The 15010-nt window shown below is 48.5% G+C and overlaps 1 protein-coding gene across 1 annotated transcript in view; it reads right to left on the bottom strand.

Moving 5' to 3' along the window:
• The window catches only part of LOC138750613 (voltage-dependent L-type calcium channel subunit alpha-1F-like), a 77379-nt gene that overhangs the window by 53546 nt on the left and 8823 nt on the right, over positions 1 to 15010 (bottom strand). The window contains 6 exon segments of the mRNA XM_069912723.1: positions 38 to 200; positions 1360 to 1405; positions 5063 to 5102; positions 5287 to 5383; positions 5853 to 5973; positions 6820 to 7027. Coding sequence (XP_069768824.1) covers positions 38 to 200; positions 1360 to 1405; positions 5063 to 5102; positions 5287 to 5383; positions 5853 to 5973; positions 6820 to 7027 — 675 coding nt within the window.

Genomic DNA, 15010 nt, shown 5'->3' with positions numbered 1-15010 from the left:
TCCATGTACAGCGCATTCCCACCACAGTGGTACGTACGGGTTGGTGGAGCGGAGGACAAAGAAGGCGCTGCCGACTGGGATGGGAACCACCTTCTCCTTCGGGGGAACAAAGCTGGAGAGCTGGTCGGCTGCAGAGCCAGTCAAGCTGGTGGACCGTTCCCCCTCCCCCATCTCTTCCTCCTCTTCGTCCTCGTCCAGGCCTTGGGATGGGGCAGGGAGCAGAGAGATGGAGTGGGAGAGATGGGTGGGGGGAAGAGAGGGGTGAAGGAGGAGAAGTGGAGAGTGGGAAGAGGTGGGGGGAGGGGAGGGGGGAGGGGAGAGGGGAGAGGGGGAGGGGAGAGGGGGAGGGGAGAGGGGGAGGGGAGAGGAAAGAGGGAGAGGAGAGAGAGAGGGGAGGAGAAGGGAGGGAGGAAGGGGGAAGGGTGAGAGAGGAGGGGGAGGGGTGAGAGAGGGGAGAGATAGTGGGGTGCAGAGGAGAGGGAAGAGAGCGGGAGGGAGTGGGAAGACAGGGGAGAAGGGGGAAAGAGAGCAGAGAAGGGGGAGAGAGGGGGAGAAGGGGGACGGGGAGAAGGGGGGAGATGGGGAAGAGAGGGGGACGGGGTGAGGGGGAGTGGGTGATGGGTGAGACAGCGGGAGAGATAATGGGGGAGAGGAAAAGAGAGGGGGGAGGGAGTGGGGAGAGGGGGAGGGAGTGGGGAGAGGGGGAGGGAGTGGGGAGAGGGGGAGGGAGTGGGGAGAGGGGGAGGGAGTGGGGAGAGGGGGAGGGAGTGGGGAGAGGGGGAGGGAGTGGGGAGAGGGGGAGGGAGTGGGGAGAGGGGAGGGGAGAAAGGTGGAGGAGGTGAGTGAGGAGAGGGGGAGAGGTGAGAGAGGTGAGAGATAGTGGGGTGGAGAGGAGAGGGAAGAAAGGGGGAAGGAGTGGGGAGAGAGGGGGGTGAGGGAGAGAAGAGAGCACAGAACAATTAGTGGATGCCCTCCCTCACTGTCACCTCCCTCCTCACCATCCGCTCCCTCCTCACCATATCTTCATTCCTCACCGTCAGTTCCCTCCCTCTTCACTGCCCCTCCCTCCCACCTCACCATTTCCTCCCTCCTCACCGACCACTCTCTCCCTCCTCACCATCCGTTCCCTTCACTGCCCACTCCCACTCTCCCTCCACACTGTCCCCTGCCTCCTCAAACCCCTCCCTCCCTCCATCAGCCCTTCACTTTTCACTGTCCCCTCCCTCCCTCCTCATCATCCCCTCCCTCCTCACTGGGGTGAATTGCTGGACTTTTCATGGGACAGAGGGGAGGGTGAAGAGGGTGATGGTTGTCAGTCACCATCTGGAACACCCAACATCAACAGGCCTTGATACCTACCAGCCTCACCGGAATTCTCCCTCACGTCTCGATCTCCAATGGGAATCTGGAGTAGGAATACAGCATTCATTAGAAAGGAATCCCAGAGTCAAGAGGGGGTTACAGAGACAGGGAGGGGTGTAGGGGACAGGAGGGGGTTACAGAGGGAGGGAAGGGTGTAATGGACCGGAGGGGGATATAGAGATAGGGAGGGGTATAGGAGATCAGAGGGGGTAACAGAGATGGGAAGGGGTGAAGGAGACCGGATGGGGTTACAGAGAAGGGGAGGGTTGGTGGGGACCGATGAGAGTTACAGAGACAGGGAGGGGTGGAGGGAAAGGATGAGAGTTACAGAGACAGGGAGGGGTATGGGGACCAAAGCGGGTCACAGAGACTGGGAGGGGTGGAGGGGAGCGGAGGGAGTTATAGAGACAGGGAGGGGTATTGAGGATGAGGATGGTGGAGGGTACAGGAGGGAGTTACAGAGATGGGGAGGGGTGGAGGGGACCAGAGAGAGTTACAGAGACGGGGAGGAGTGCAGGAGATTGGAGGGGGTTATAGAGACAGGGAGGAGTGGAGGGGACCGGAGGGGGTTACAGAGACATGGAAGGGTGGAGGGGATCGGAGGGGGTTACAGAGACATGGAAGGGTGGAGGGGACCGGAGGGGGTTACAGAGATATGGAGAGGTGAAGGGGACTGGAGAGGGTAACAGAGATCAGGGAGGGGTATAGGGGAATGGAGGGAGTTACAGAGACAGGGAGGGGTGGAGGTGAGCTGAGAGGGTCACAGAGACGGGAGGAGTGGAGGGGACCAGAGAGAGTTATAAAGAAGGGAAGAGGTGGAAGGGACTGGAGGGGGTTACAGAGATGGGGAGGGGTGGAGGGAACCAGAAAGAGTTACAAAGACGAGGAGGGATCGAGGGGATCGGAGTGGGTAACAGAGATGGGGAGGGGTGAAGGAGACTGGAGGGATTTATAGAGAGAGGGAGGGGTATAGGGGACCGTAGTAGGTTACGGAGAAGGGGAGGGGTCAAGGCCAGTGGAGGGAGTTACAGAGACGGAGGGGTGGAGGGGACCAGAGGGGTTACCGAGACTGGGAGGGGTATTTGGGACAAGAGGGGGATACAGAAGTGGGAGGGGTGGAGGGGAGCCGAGAGAGTTACAGAGACGGGGAGGGGTGGGAGGACCAGAGTGAGATACAGAGACAGGGAAGCGTGGAGGAGACCAGAGAGAGTTACAGAGGCAGGGAGGGGTGGAGTCTACAGGAGAGAGTTTCAGAGACGGGGAGGGGTATTGGGGACTGGGGTTACAGAGACAGGAAGGAATATAGGGTACCAGAGAGTGTTACAGAAACAGGGAGGGGGGCAAGGGAGCAGAGGGAGTCACGGAGACAGGGAGGGTTGGACGGGACAGGAGGGAGTTACAGATACAGGGAGGGGTGGAGAAGACCGGATATAGTTACAGAGATGAGAAGGGGACCGGAGAGATTTACAGGACAGAGAGGGATATAGCGCACGGAGTTATTGAGTCAGGGAGGGGTATTGGGAACAAGGGGAGATTTCAGAAGACAGGGAGGGGTGTAAGGGAGTGGAGAGAGGTACAGAGACGGGGAGTATTGGAGGAAACCAGGGAGAGTTACATGGACAAGGAGGGGTGGAGTGGACCGGTGGTGGTTACAGATACAGGGAGAAATGAAGTGGACCAGACACAGTTACAGAGACAGGGAGGGATATAGGATACCAGAGGGATTTACAGAGACAGGGAGGGCTGGAGGGGAACGGATATAGTTACAAAGATGGGGAGGGGTGGAGGGGACCAGAGAGGGTTACAGAGACAGGGAGGGGTATAGGGGACAAGAGGGGGATACAGAGGAGGGGAGGGGTGGAGGGGACCGGAGAGAATTACAGAGACGGAGAGGGGTAGAATGGACAGGAGAGAGTTACAGAGATGGGGAGAGGTGGATAGGACCAGAGGGAGTTACAGAGACAGGGAAGGGTGGAGGCGACCAGAGGGGGTTACAGAGTTATGGTGAGGTGGAAGGGACTTGAGAGGGTTACAATGACAGCGAGGGGTATAGGGGAATGGAGGGGGTTACAGAGACAGGGAAGAATATAGGGTACCAGAGGGGGTTCCAGAGACAGGGAGGGGGGCAGGGGACCGGAGAGGGTTACAGAGACAGGGAGGGATATAGGGTACCAGAGCAGTTTACAGAGACGCGGAGGGGTGTAAGAGAGCAGAGAGAGTTACAGAGACGGGGAGGAGTGGAGTGGACAGGAGAGAGTTACAGTGACGGGGAGGGGTGGAGCGGAGCGGATTGAGTTACAGAGATGGGGAGGAGTGGAGAGGAGCGGAGAGAGTTATAGAGACGGAGAGGGGTGGAGGGGACCGGAGGGGGTTAGAGAGACAGGAAGAGATGGACATTACCAGAGGGAGTTACAGAGAGAGGGAGCGGTAGATGGATCGGAGGGGGTTGAAGAGACGGGGAGTGGTAGAGGGGAGTGGAGGAAGTTACAGAGACGGGAAGGGCTGGAGGGGACCGGAGAGAGTTACAGAGACAGGAAGGGATATAGGGTATCAGAGGGGGTTACAGAAACAGGGAGAGGTGCAGGGGAGTGGAGGGAGTTACAGAGAAGAGGACGGGTGGAGGGGACCGGAGAGAGTTACAGAGAAAGCGAGAGGTGGAGGGGACTAGAGCGGGGTTACAGAGACATGGAGGGATGGAGACTAGAGGGAGTTACAGAGACAGGGAAGGTTTGAGGTTTCAGTAGGGGGTTACAGGTACGGGGTGGGGTGTAGGAGACCGGATCGGGTTACAGAGAGGAGAGGTATAGGGGACCGGAGGGGGTTTCAGAGACTGGGATGGGTGGAGGGGAGCAGAGGAAATTCTCGAGACAGGGAGGGGTATTGGAGACAAGGGGAGATTACAGAGACAGGGAGTGGTGGAAGGAAATGGACGGAGTTACAGAAATGTGGAGGGGTCCGGAGGGGGTTAAGGAGATAGGGAGGAGTGGAGAAGAACGGAGATAGTTACAGAGATACGGAGGGGTGGAAGTGACCGGAGGGGGTTACAGGTACTGGGAGGGGTGGGGAGGTGGAGAAGACCGGATATAGTTACAGAGACGGGGATGGGTGGAGGGGACCGGAGAGGGTTACAGAGACAGGGAGGGGGAGAGGGTTACAGAGACAGGGAGGGACATAGGGTACCAGAGGGTGTTACAGAGAGGGAAGGGTATAGGGGACCGGAGTAGGTTATGGAGAAGGGGAGGGGTTGAGTGGACTGGAGAGAGTTACAGAGACGGGGAGTGGTGGAGGGGACTGGAGGGGGTTACAGAGACCGGGAGTGGTGGAGGGGACCAGAGGGGATTACAGAAATGGGGAGGGGTGGTGGGGAGCAGAGGGAGTTACAGAGACGGGAAGAGTTGGAGGGGTGGAGGGGAGCAGAGGGAGTTACAGATTTGGGAAGGGTTGGAGGGGTGGAGGGGAGCAGAGGGAGTTACAGAGATGGGAAGGGTTGGAGGGGTGGAGGGGAGCAGAGGGAGTTACAGAGATGGGGATGGTTGGAGGGGACCAGAGAGATTTACAGAGACGGGGAGGGTTGGAGGGGACCAGAGAGATTTACAGAAACAGGGAGGGCTGGAGGGGATTTGATGGGGTTTATAGAGACAGGGAGGGGTGGGGGGGTCCGAAGGGGGTTTTTGAGACAGGGAGGGGCCCCTCTCCCTACCTTGTGGTCTGTCCTCTTTCCCATGTCGACACTCACAGTGCTGCAGGGAGACACAGCAAATATGAGCCAACAGGCATGGCCCCTCACCCTCCACCTCACACCCTCTCATCTGGAGTTCGCCCAATCCCACCCCCACCCAGAGTTCCATGTCTCCACCCCCACGCACTAGGCGACCGTTTGTGGGATCAGCTATGAACTCTGACCCAGGGGAACCCTGTTCCTACCTCCCATTTCGGCTCTTGTTGTGCTTCTGTTCAACTCCAGTTTCTGCATCTGCCAGATTGTCCACAGCGATGGCCAGGAAAACATTTAACAGGATGTCTAGGTGCTCAAAGTCAGAGAAAACTCCAGCAAAACCTTCCGTCCCACCACCCACTCCCCAGGGGTCGGACACAGAGTGAAGTTCCCCCCGCACTGTCCAGTCACTCACTCCCCGGGGATGGGAGGCAGTGAAGCTTCCTCCACACCGTCCCGTCACACACTCTCCTGGGGGGATTGGACACAGAGTGCAGCTTCCTCCACACCGTCCCGTCACACACTCTCCTGGGGGGATTGGACACAGAGTGCAGCTTCCTCCACACCGTCCCGTCACACACTCTCCTGGGGGGATTGGACACAGAGTGCAGCTCCCTCCACACCATCCCATCACACACTCTCAGGGGGGGATCAGACACAGAGTGAAGCTTCCTTGGCACCGTCCCGTCACACACTCCCCCAGGGGTCAGACACAGTGAAGCTCCCTCCGCACCATTCCGTCACACACTCCCTGTGGGCAGGGTGGGAGGGGTACAGTTGCCACAGATGAAGAGGATGATGAAGTATATGGAGACCAGCATCGCGGGGAAGTGGGGCCCACCAAAGGCCATAATGCCATCGTACATCACCACATTCCAGTCCTCACCCGTCAGAATCTGTGGAAGGGGAGGGGGTGGGGACGATTGATGGAGGGAGGCGTCAGCTGGGGTGTGAGCACAAATCACACAATGTTCCTTCACCCCCTCATACTAACAGAGCAGAGATGGGCAGGATGGCCTCCTGCTCCCCGGTCTGAGAGGGGGCAGAATGGTGTTCTCCTGTTTCCTAGTACAGCAGGGCCTAGAGGGACTGAACAGCAGGCCCTGGGTAACAGACTGAGGGTCTCCTCCTGTTAGCCTTAGATAGCAGATGGGGGAGGAGTTGGAAGGCTTCTTGGCCCTGGAGTAAAAGACCAGAGACCCTTCCTCCTGATCTCTGGGGGGAGTGGAAGCCCAAAGAGAGGCTGAACAGCCTCTGTTTCCTAACATAACAGTCTTGGAAATACCTCCTCCCTCTGTCCCCATGGGATAACAGTATAGAAAGGGACTGAATAGCCTCCTGTATCCTCGTGTAACAGGTACGAAAAGCACCCCTCTCCCCCTGGGTAAGCGACTGGAGATGGGCTCAATGGCCTCATTCCCCTGGGCCATGCTGGAGTTGCCTCCTCCTGCCTTCCTGGGATATCAGCCTGGAGAGGGGTTGAACAGCCTCCTGAGCCCTGGGGTAACCGACTGGAGAGACATCCTGTTCTCCTGGGGTAGCAGGCTGGAGAGCAGCTGAAAGGCCTGTTCTATGGGATAGCAGACCAGTCAGGGGCTGAATGCCCCCATCCCCTGGGATTACTGGCCAGAGCGGCCTCCCCCTGCCTTCCGGAGCAGCAGTTCAGAGAGGGACTGAACGGGCTGGAGGGGCTGAGCCAGCTGGTGAAGCCTCCTGGGGTAGCAGGCCGGAGAGGGACCTACCTGGAAGACGGTGAGCAGGGCCTGGGGGAAGGTGTCAAAGGTGCTCCGCTTGGTCTGCGTGGCGTCGAAGTTGAACTTGCCGCCAAAGACCTGCATCCCAAGCAGGGAGAAGATGACGATGAAGAGGAAGAGGAGGAGTAGCAGCGACGCGATGGACTTCATAGAGTTCAGCAGTGAGGCCACCAGGTTGCTGAGGGCAGTCCAATGCCTGTAGTGGGGAGGGGAGGGGAGGGGAGGGGAAAGGGTCAGGTCCATCTTCTCCTTGATTACGGCTTTGTTCTCAAACAAGTTATTGATCTCGGTTCAAAAATACTCACGACCCCAACATTGCCAGCTGAAGGTTTGAGCAGCGACTGTTACCTCCCAGACCAGCAGCCGAGACCAGGGTATTCTTCACACAATAACTTTTAATAATAGTCTAAAATCTTACTTAACCCCAACTATGCGCAAATGTGCCTGTGTGTGTGTGTGTGGGTGTGTTTCTGTGTGTGTGAGGGTGTGAGTGTTTCTGCATGTGTATCTGTGTGGGTGTGTGTGAGGGTGTGAGTGTTTCTGTGTGTGTATCTGTGTGGGTATGTTTCTGTGTGTGTGTGTGGGAGGGGGTGTGCACACATGTTGGTGTTTGTGTGTGTATCTGTGTGTGTGCAAGTGTGTGAGGGTGTGAGTGTGTGTGGGTATTTCTTTGTATGTTTCTGTGTGTGTGTGTGTGTGTGTGTGTGTGCAAGTGTGTGAGGGTGTGAGTGTGAGTGTGAGTGTGTGTGTGAGTGTGAGTGTGTGTGTGTGTGTCTGTGTGTGTGTGGGGCAAATCTCAAACCTTTGCACCTCAGACATGATACCGAAAAGTTCATTTCAAAGTTCAGTCCTATCAATCTTTTTTGTTGAAATTCAAGATTCTTCAAAAGGTGTTATGCAGGAGAAGAGGTGCCAAATCAGCAGATTTCTCAAAACTCACGAATTCTTGTTGAGTTGTTTTCAGAGGACTATTTCTTCATACAAATGGGATTTCCCCCTCTTCTCCCGCCCCTCCCCCATACACACAATTCCCCTCTCTTGCGTGGAGGTCACAGAACCCGTGGCTTCCACGGTGATATCACAAACCCGGGCGAGGGGGTCTGAGATAAAATGACTATTGCAAATGGTCAGTGCACTGCCAAGAGTCAGCTTGTCCCGCAGCCACTTTGCTCCTGTGTTTCTCCCATGTGTTGAGGAGAGGGAGATCACGGTCCTTTCTCGTCAAATGGTGCTCCACTCGCCACCTCAGGCGAGTCTGAGGTGTCACTCCCGCAGGACAAGACCCCAGCTTGAAATTTCATTTCTCCGTCTTCCAAAAGCAGGCGAGTGAGTAAAGAGCTGCTTGTTTGAGCAGGCGCCTTTTCCAAGCAGAGTCTTCGATAGAACGGTCGCTCTGTCCGCAGCTGCACAGACTAGGCTCAGCGCCTCTCTGCGGGCAAATGTCTTTTCACCTGTTTCCAGGCTACATGTTATCTCTCCAAACCCACAGTGAAGATTAATAATTGTAAAACATACCAGCAGCAACAAAAACAACAGCGCTTGCTGACAAAGGCACATCCTTGTCACTAAGTCATGCTGACAGCTTAGAGCCAGAGCTCAGTGGAAGGCTCCAAACGTTGTGTGCTAAAGAATGTCTTCGCTGTTATAACAAGTATTTTTATAAAAATTAATTGACTTCTGCTGAAGCACCGGGCAATTTTTTTTTTCTTTTTAAACGGACCATCATTTTGGGGTGACCCAAAAATCCACACGCGGTCACCCCAAAATGATGGTCTGTTTAAAAAGAAAAAAAACCTGCTGGAGGCTGTGGTCAAGGGACTTGCACTGGGGTATCAGGATGCAAGGTGGGGGGGGGGAATGCCGAGGGCTTTCTGATCTGCGCTGGTTCAGGCCTGGAGCTTGGGCTGTGGGAGGGGAGTCCTCGGTGACTCTTTTGGGGGGGGGGGTGGGGTGTGGTGGGCCAACTCCCTTTCTCTCCGACTATAAGAGGCACCTCAGGCAAACTCGGCTGACGGCGAATCGGTCTGCCTTACGCCAGACGAAAGTTCCGAGTTGATGAGACACGATAAATTGAATCTTGGATCTTCAGATTTCATTGTCATCCGATTGTACAAGTCCAACCCGACAAAATTGCACTCTCCGATGTAAAACACGCAGACCCACAGTCAGACGTAACGCACATACAGACACGCGCAGGACAAGAATTCATCTCTACAGATAAATATTGTTCCGTGAATATGAGAGTCTCGGAGGGTCAGTACAAGCCGTTTCTTTGGTCGTTCAACCCATGGGGAGAAGCTGTTCCTCAGCCTGGTGGTGCCGGCTCTGATCCTCCTGGATCTCTTCCCCGATGGGAGCAACTGGAAAATGTGTCTGTGATGGGGGAGGGGAAGGGGGAAGGGGTCGACGGTTTTGCATGTCCTCTTCGGACAACGATCCTGTCTAAGGGGCGGGAGCGGGGGACACCTCTCTGCCGCTCTTACGGTCCCTTCAGATTGACCTCCGATCCATTTCTCTGCCCGGTGACACAACCGGCCAGGACACTCCTGTAGCAGGTTGACAGGAAAGCGGCCAGTGGCCTTGCCTGCCTCAGTCGCTGTCGCACCTTCCTGACCAGCAAGGAGACGCTGAGTGTCCACAATGATTAAGTGGACTCCAAGGGACTTGATTCTCTCTTCACCGCAAAGTTGTTTTTTTTAAATTTTTTTTAAAAATTTTTATTTTTCACACCATAAACCACATTGACCAAGATACATACGTTTTCCTTTTCAAATATATACAGTGTCATTTTCTCCCACCCTTCCTCCCATCCCGCCCTCCCTACCTCCCCCCCTTTAAAGTACAAAATCTAAGATACATTAAACCAGTCAAACAATGTTGTCACTCAATAAAAATAAACAAGAAATTCCACTGAGTCAATTCTTTTCATTTCCTTCTCCTTTCGTTAATTTAGGTAGTGAATGTCCCCGGTAGGTTTTCTCTATTGTGTTTCATGTATGGCTCCCATATTTGTTCAAATATTTCAATATTATTTCTTAAATTATATGTTATTTTTTCTAATGGAATACATTTATTCATTTCTATATACCATTGTTGTATTCTCCAATTATCTTCTAATTTCCAGGTTGACATAATACATTTTTTTGCTACAGCTAGAGCTATCTTAACAAATCTTTTTTGTGCACCATCCAAATCAAGTCCAAATTCTTTGTTTTTTATGTTACTTAGGAGGAAGATCTCTGGGTTTTTTGGTATATTGTTTTCTGTAATTTTATTTAATATCTGGTTTAGATCTTCCCAAAATGTTTCTACATTCTCACAAGTCCAAATTGCATGAATTGTTGTTCCCATTTCTTTTTTACAACGAAAACATCTGTCAGATACTGTTGGGTCCCATTTATTTAACTTTTGAGGTGTAATGTATAGCCTGTGTATCCAGTTATATTGTATCATACGTAACCTCGTGTTTATTGTATTTCTCATAGTTCCAGAGCATAACTTCTCCCATGTTTCCTTCTTTATCTTTATATTTAAATCTTATTCCCATTTTTGTTTAGTTTTACCATTTGTTTCCTCATTCTCATTTTCTTTCAGTTTAATATACATATTTGTTATAAATTTTTTGATTATCATTGTATCTGTAATCACATAATCAAAGTTACTTCCCTCTGGTAACCTCAGACTGCTTCCTAATTTGTCCTTCAAGTAGGATCTCAGCTGGTAATATGCCAACACTGTATCTTGAGTTATATTGTATTTATCCTTCATTTGTTCAAAGGATAATAATCTATTTCCTGAAAAGCAATTTTCTATTCTTTTGATCCCTTTTTTCTCCCATTCTCTAAAGGAAAGGTTATCTATTGTAAAAAGGATTAACTGATTTTGCGTCAGTATTAGTTTTGGTAATTGGTCATTTGTTTTATTCCTTTCTACATGAATCTTCTTCCAAATATTGAGCGGATGATGTAATACTGGAGAACTCTTACGTTGTACCAATTTTTCATCCCATTTATATAATATATGTTCAGGTATCTTCTCTCCTATTTTATCTAGTTCTAATCTAGTCCAATCTGGCTTTTCCCTTGTTTGATAAAAATCTGATAGGTATCTTAATTGTGCGGCTCTATAATAATTTTTAAAGTTTGGCAGTTGTAAGCCTCCTTGTTTATACCATTCTGTTAATTTATTTAGTGCTATCCTCGGTTTCCCCCCTTTCCATAAAAATTTCCTTACTATTTTCTTTAACTCCTTGAAGAATTTCTCTGTCAGTTGTATTGGCAATGCCTGAAATAGGTATAATATCCTTGGAAAAATGTTCATTTTAATGCAGTTTATCCTTCCTATTAGTGTTAGTGGTAAATCTTTCCAATGCTCTAAATCGTCCTGTAATTTTTTCATTAGTGGATAATAATTGAGTTTATATAGTTGGCCGAGATTTTTGTTTATTTGTACACCTAGGTATCTTATTGCTTGCATTTGCCATCTAAATGGTGATTCCTTCTTAAATTTTGAGAAATCCGCATTATTCATAGGCATTGCTTCACTTTTATTTACATTGATCTTGTAACCCGACACTTCTCCATATTCCTTCAATTTCTTATATAATTCTTTTATTGATAGTTCTGGTTCTGTTAAGTATACTATAACATCATCCGCAAATAAACTGATTTTATATTCCTTGTCTTTTATTTTTATCCCTTTTATATTATTTTCTGTTCTTATCAATTCTGCTAGTGGTTCTATAGCTAACGCAAACAATAAGGGTGATAGTGGGCATCCCTGCCTTGTTGATCTGCTTAAATTAAATTGCTTTGATATATATCCATTTACTGTCACTTTCGCCAATGGCCCCTTATATAATGCTTTAATCCAATTAATATACTTCTCTGGTAAACTGAATTTTTGCAATACTTTGAATAAATAATGCTATTCTACTCTGTCAAAGGCCTTCTCTGCATCTAAAGCAACTGCTACTGTTGGCGCTTTACTCCCTTCTACTGCATGAATTAAGTTAATAAATTTACAAATATTGTCTGTTGTCCGTCTTTTTTTAATAAATCCAGTTTGGTCTAGATTTACCATTTTAGGTACATAATCTGCTAATCTGTTTGCTAATAGTTTAGCTATTATCTTATAATCTGTGTTAAGTAATGATATTGGTCTATATGACGCTGGTGCGAGTGGATCTTTCCCTTGCTTTGGTATTACTGTAATTATTGCTGTTTTACATGAATCTGGTAAGCTTTGTGTTTTGTCAATCTGGTTAATTACTTCCAGGAGGGGAGGAATTAATAAATCTTTAAATGTTTTATAGAATTCTATTGGGAATCCATCCTCTCCTGGTGTTTTATTATTTGGTAGTTTTTTTTATTATCTCTTGTATTTCTACTATTTCAAATGATACTGTTAATTTATTTTGTTCCTCTATTTGTAATTTTGGTAGTTCAATTTTAGTTAAAAATTCATCTATTTCGTCTTCTTTCTCGTCATTTTCAGTTTGATATAATTGTTCATAGAATTCTCTAAAGTTTTCATTAATCTCCGTTGGATTATATGTGATTTGTTTGTCTTTTTTTCTTGATGCCAATACCATTTTCTTAGCTTGTTCTGTCTTAAGCTGCCATGCTAGAATTTTGTGCGTTTTTTCTCCTAGTTCATAATATTTCTGTTTTGTCTTCATTATGTTCTTCTCCACCTTATATGTTTGTAGTGTTTCATATTTTTTTTTATCTGCCAATTCTCTTCTTTTAGTTGTGTCTTCCTTCATTGCTACTTCTTTTTCTATATTTACTATTTCCCTTTCCAACTGCTCTGTTTCCTGATTATAGTCCTTCTTCATCTTGGTTACATAACTTATTATTTGCCCTCTGATGAACGCTTTCATTGCGTCCCATAGTATAAATTTATCTTTCACTGATTCCGTAATTATTTCAAAGTACATTTTAATTTGTCTTTCAATGAATTCTCTAAAATCCTGCCTTTTAAGTAGCATGGAGTTTAATTTCCATCTATACATTCTTGGAGGGATGTCCTCTAACTCTATTGTCAATATCAGGGGTGAGTGGTCCGATAATATTCTAGCTTTATATTCTGTTTTTCTTACTCTGTCTTGCATACGAGCTGATAACAGGAATAGGTCTATTCTTGAGTATGTTTTATGTCTACCTGAATAATATGAAAATTCCTTTTCCTTTGGGTGTTGTTTCCTCCATATATCCAAAAGTTGCATTTCTTGCATTGATTTAATTATAAATTTGGTTACTTTGTCCTTTCTGTTAATTTTTTTCCCAGTTTTATCCATATTTGAATCCAAATTAAGGTTGAAATCCCCTCCTATTAATATGTTCCCTTGCGTGTCTGCTATCTTCAAAAAAATATCTTGCATAACCTTTTGATCTTCTTTGTTAGGTGAATATACATTGAGTAGATTCCAAAACTCCGAATATATCTGACATTTTATCATTACATATCTCCCTGCTGGATCTATTATTTCCTCTTCTATTTTAATTGGTACATTTTTACTGATTAATATAGCTACTCCTCTTGCTTTTGAATTATATGACGCTGCTGTTACATGTCCTACCCAATCTCTCTTTAATTTCTTATGCTCCATTTCAGTTAAATGTGTTTCTTGCACGAATGCTATATCAATTTTTTCTTTTTTCAGTAAATTTAGCAGTTTCTTCCTTTTGATTTGGTTATGTATTCCGTTAATATTTAAAGTCATATAGTTCAACGTAGCCATTTCATACTTTGTTTATCTTCCCTTTCCGTTTCTTCATCATCACCTTTCCTTCTTATCCATTTCTGCTTTCTTGTTTTGAACACTTTATAAGACAACATTTCTAAAACATCAAACATTTTCCTTATTCTGCTATTTAAAACTTCTTTAACCCCATTCTTCCCTCCCCCTCCTGAGTTGCCCTTTATCCCTTGTCGGGCAACCACATCTCCCATCTCCATTTGGATTTGCGAATTCACTCGCAAGCGTCAACTGATTTTGCAGTGACCGTAACTCCTCCCCACCCAGCCCCCCCAGAAAAGATTTCAATTTTCATATATAACAAAGATCACTCTTTTAATTCCCTCCTTATTTCCTCTATTCCCTTTCATTTCCTTATTAATTTTTATCTATACACTATATATTTTCCTCTAAATACGGATACACTCATGTACACACATATATACATACACATCTATATATATATATATATGTATATTTTTACCCATATACACACATACATATAGTTCGTGGTCATTTTTACTCTCATTACATGTCTTCATCTCTCTGCTTGTTTTGTAGTTCTTTTGCAAATTTTCGTGCTTCCTCTGGATCCGAGAATAGTCTGTTTTGTTGCCCTGGAATTACTATTTTAAGTACCGCTGGGTACTTTAACATAAATCAGCCAGCTCCCCACCATGACTACCAGCCCCCCCACATCTCCATCGGGCACACAAAACTCAAAACGGTCAACCAGTTTACCTATCTCGGCTGCACCATTTCATCAGATGCAAGGATCGACAATGAGATAGACAACAGACTCGCCAAGGCAAATAGCGCCTTTGGAAGACTACACAAAAGAGTCTGGAAAAACAACCAACTGAAAAACCTCACAAAGATAAGCGTATACAGAGCCGTTGTCATACCCACACTCCTGTTCGGCTCCGAATCATGGGTCCTCTACCGGCACCACCTACGGCTCCTAGAACGCTTCCACCACCGTTGTCTCCGCTCCATCCTCAACATCCATTGGAGCGCTTACATCCCTAACGTCGAAGTACTCGAGATGGCAGAGGTCGACAGCATCGAGTCCACGCTGCTGAAGATCCAGCTGCGCTGGATGGGTCACGTCTCCAGAATGGAGGACCATCGCCTTCCCAAGATCGTGTTATATGGAGAGCTCTCCACTGGCCACCGTGACAGAGGTGCACCAAAGAAAAGGTACAAGGACTGCCTAAAGAAATCTCTTGGTGCCTGCCACATTGACCACCGCCAGTGGGCTGATAACGCCTCAAACCGTGCATCTTGGCGCCTCACAGTTTGGCGGGCAGCAACCTCCTTTGAAGAAGACCGCAGAGCCCACCTCACTGACAAAAGGCAAAGGAGGAAAAACCCAACACCCAACCCCAACCAACCAATTTTCCCCTGCAACCGCTGCAATCGTGTCTGCCTGTCCCG

This window comes from Narcine bancroftii, unplaced genomic scaffold (genome assembly GCF_036971445.1).
Source record: "Narcine bancroftii isolate sNarBan1 unplaced genomic scaffold, sNarBan1.hap1 Scaffold_193, whole genome shotgun sequence".
NCBI lineage: Eukaryota > Metazoa > Chordata > Chondrichthyes > Torpediniformes > Narcinidae > Narcine > Narcine bancroftii.
The sequence above is the reverse complement of the archived record's forward strand: the minus strand, read 5'-3'. Positions and strand labels throughout refer to the sequence as shown.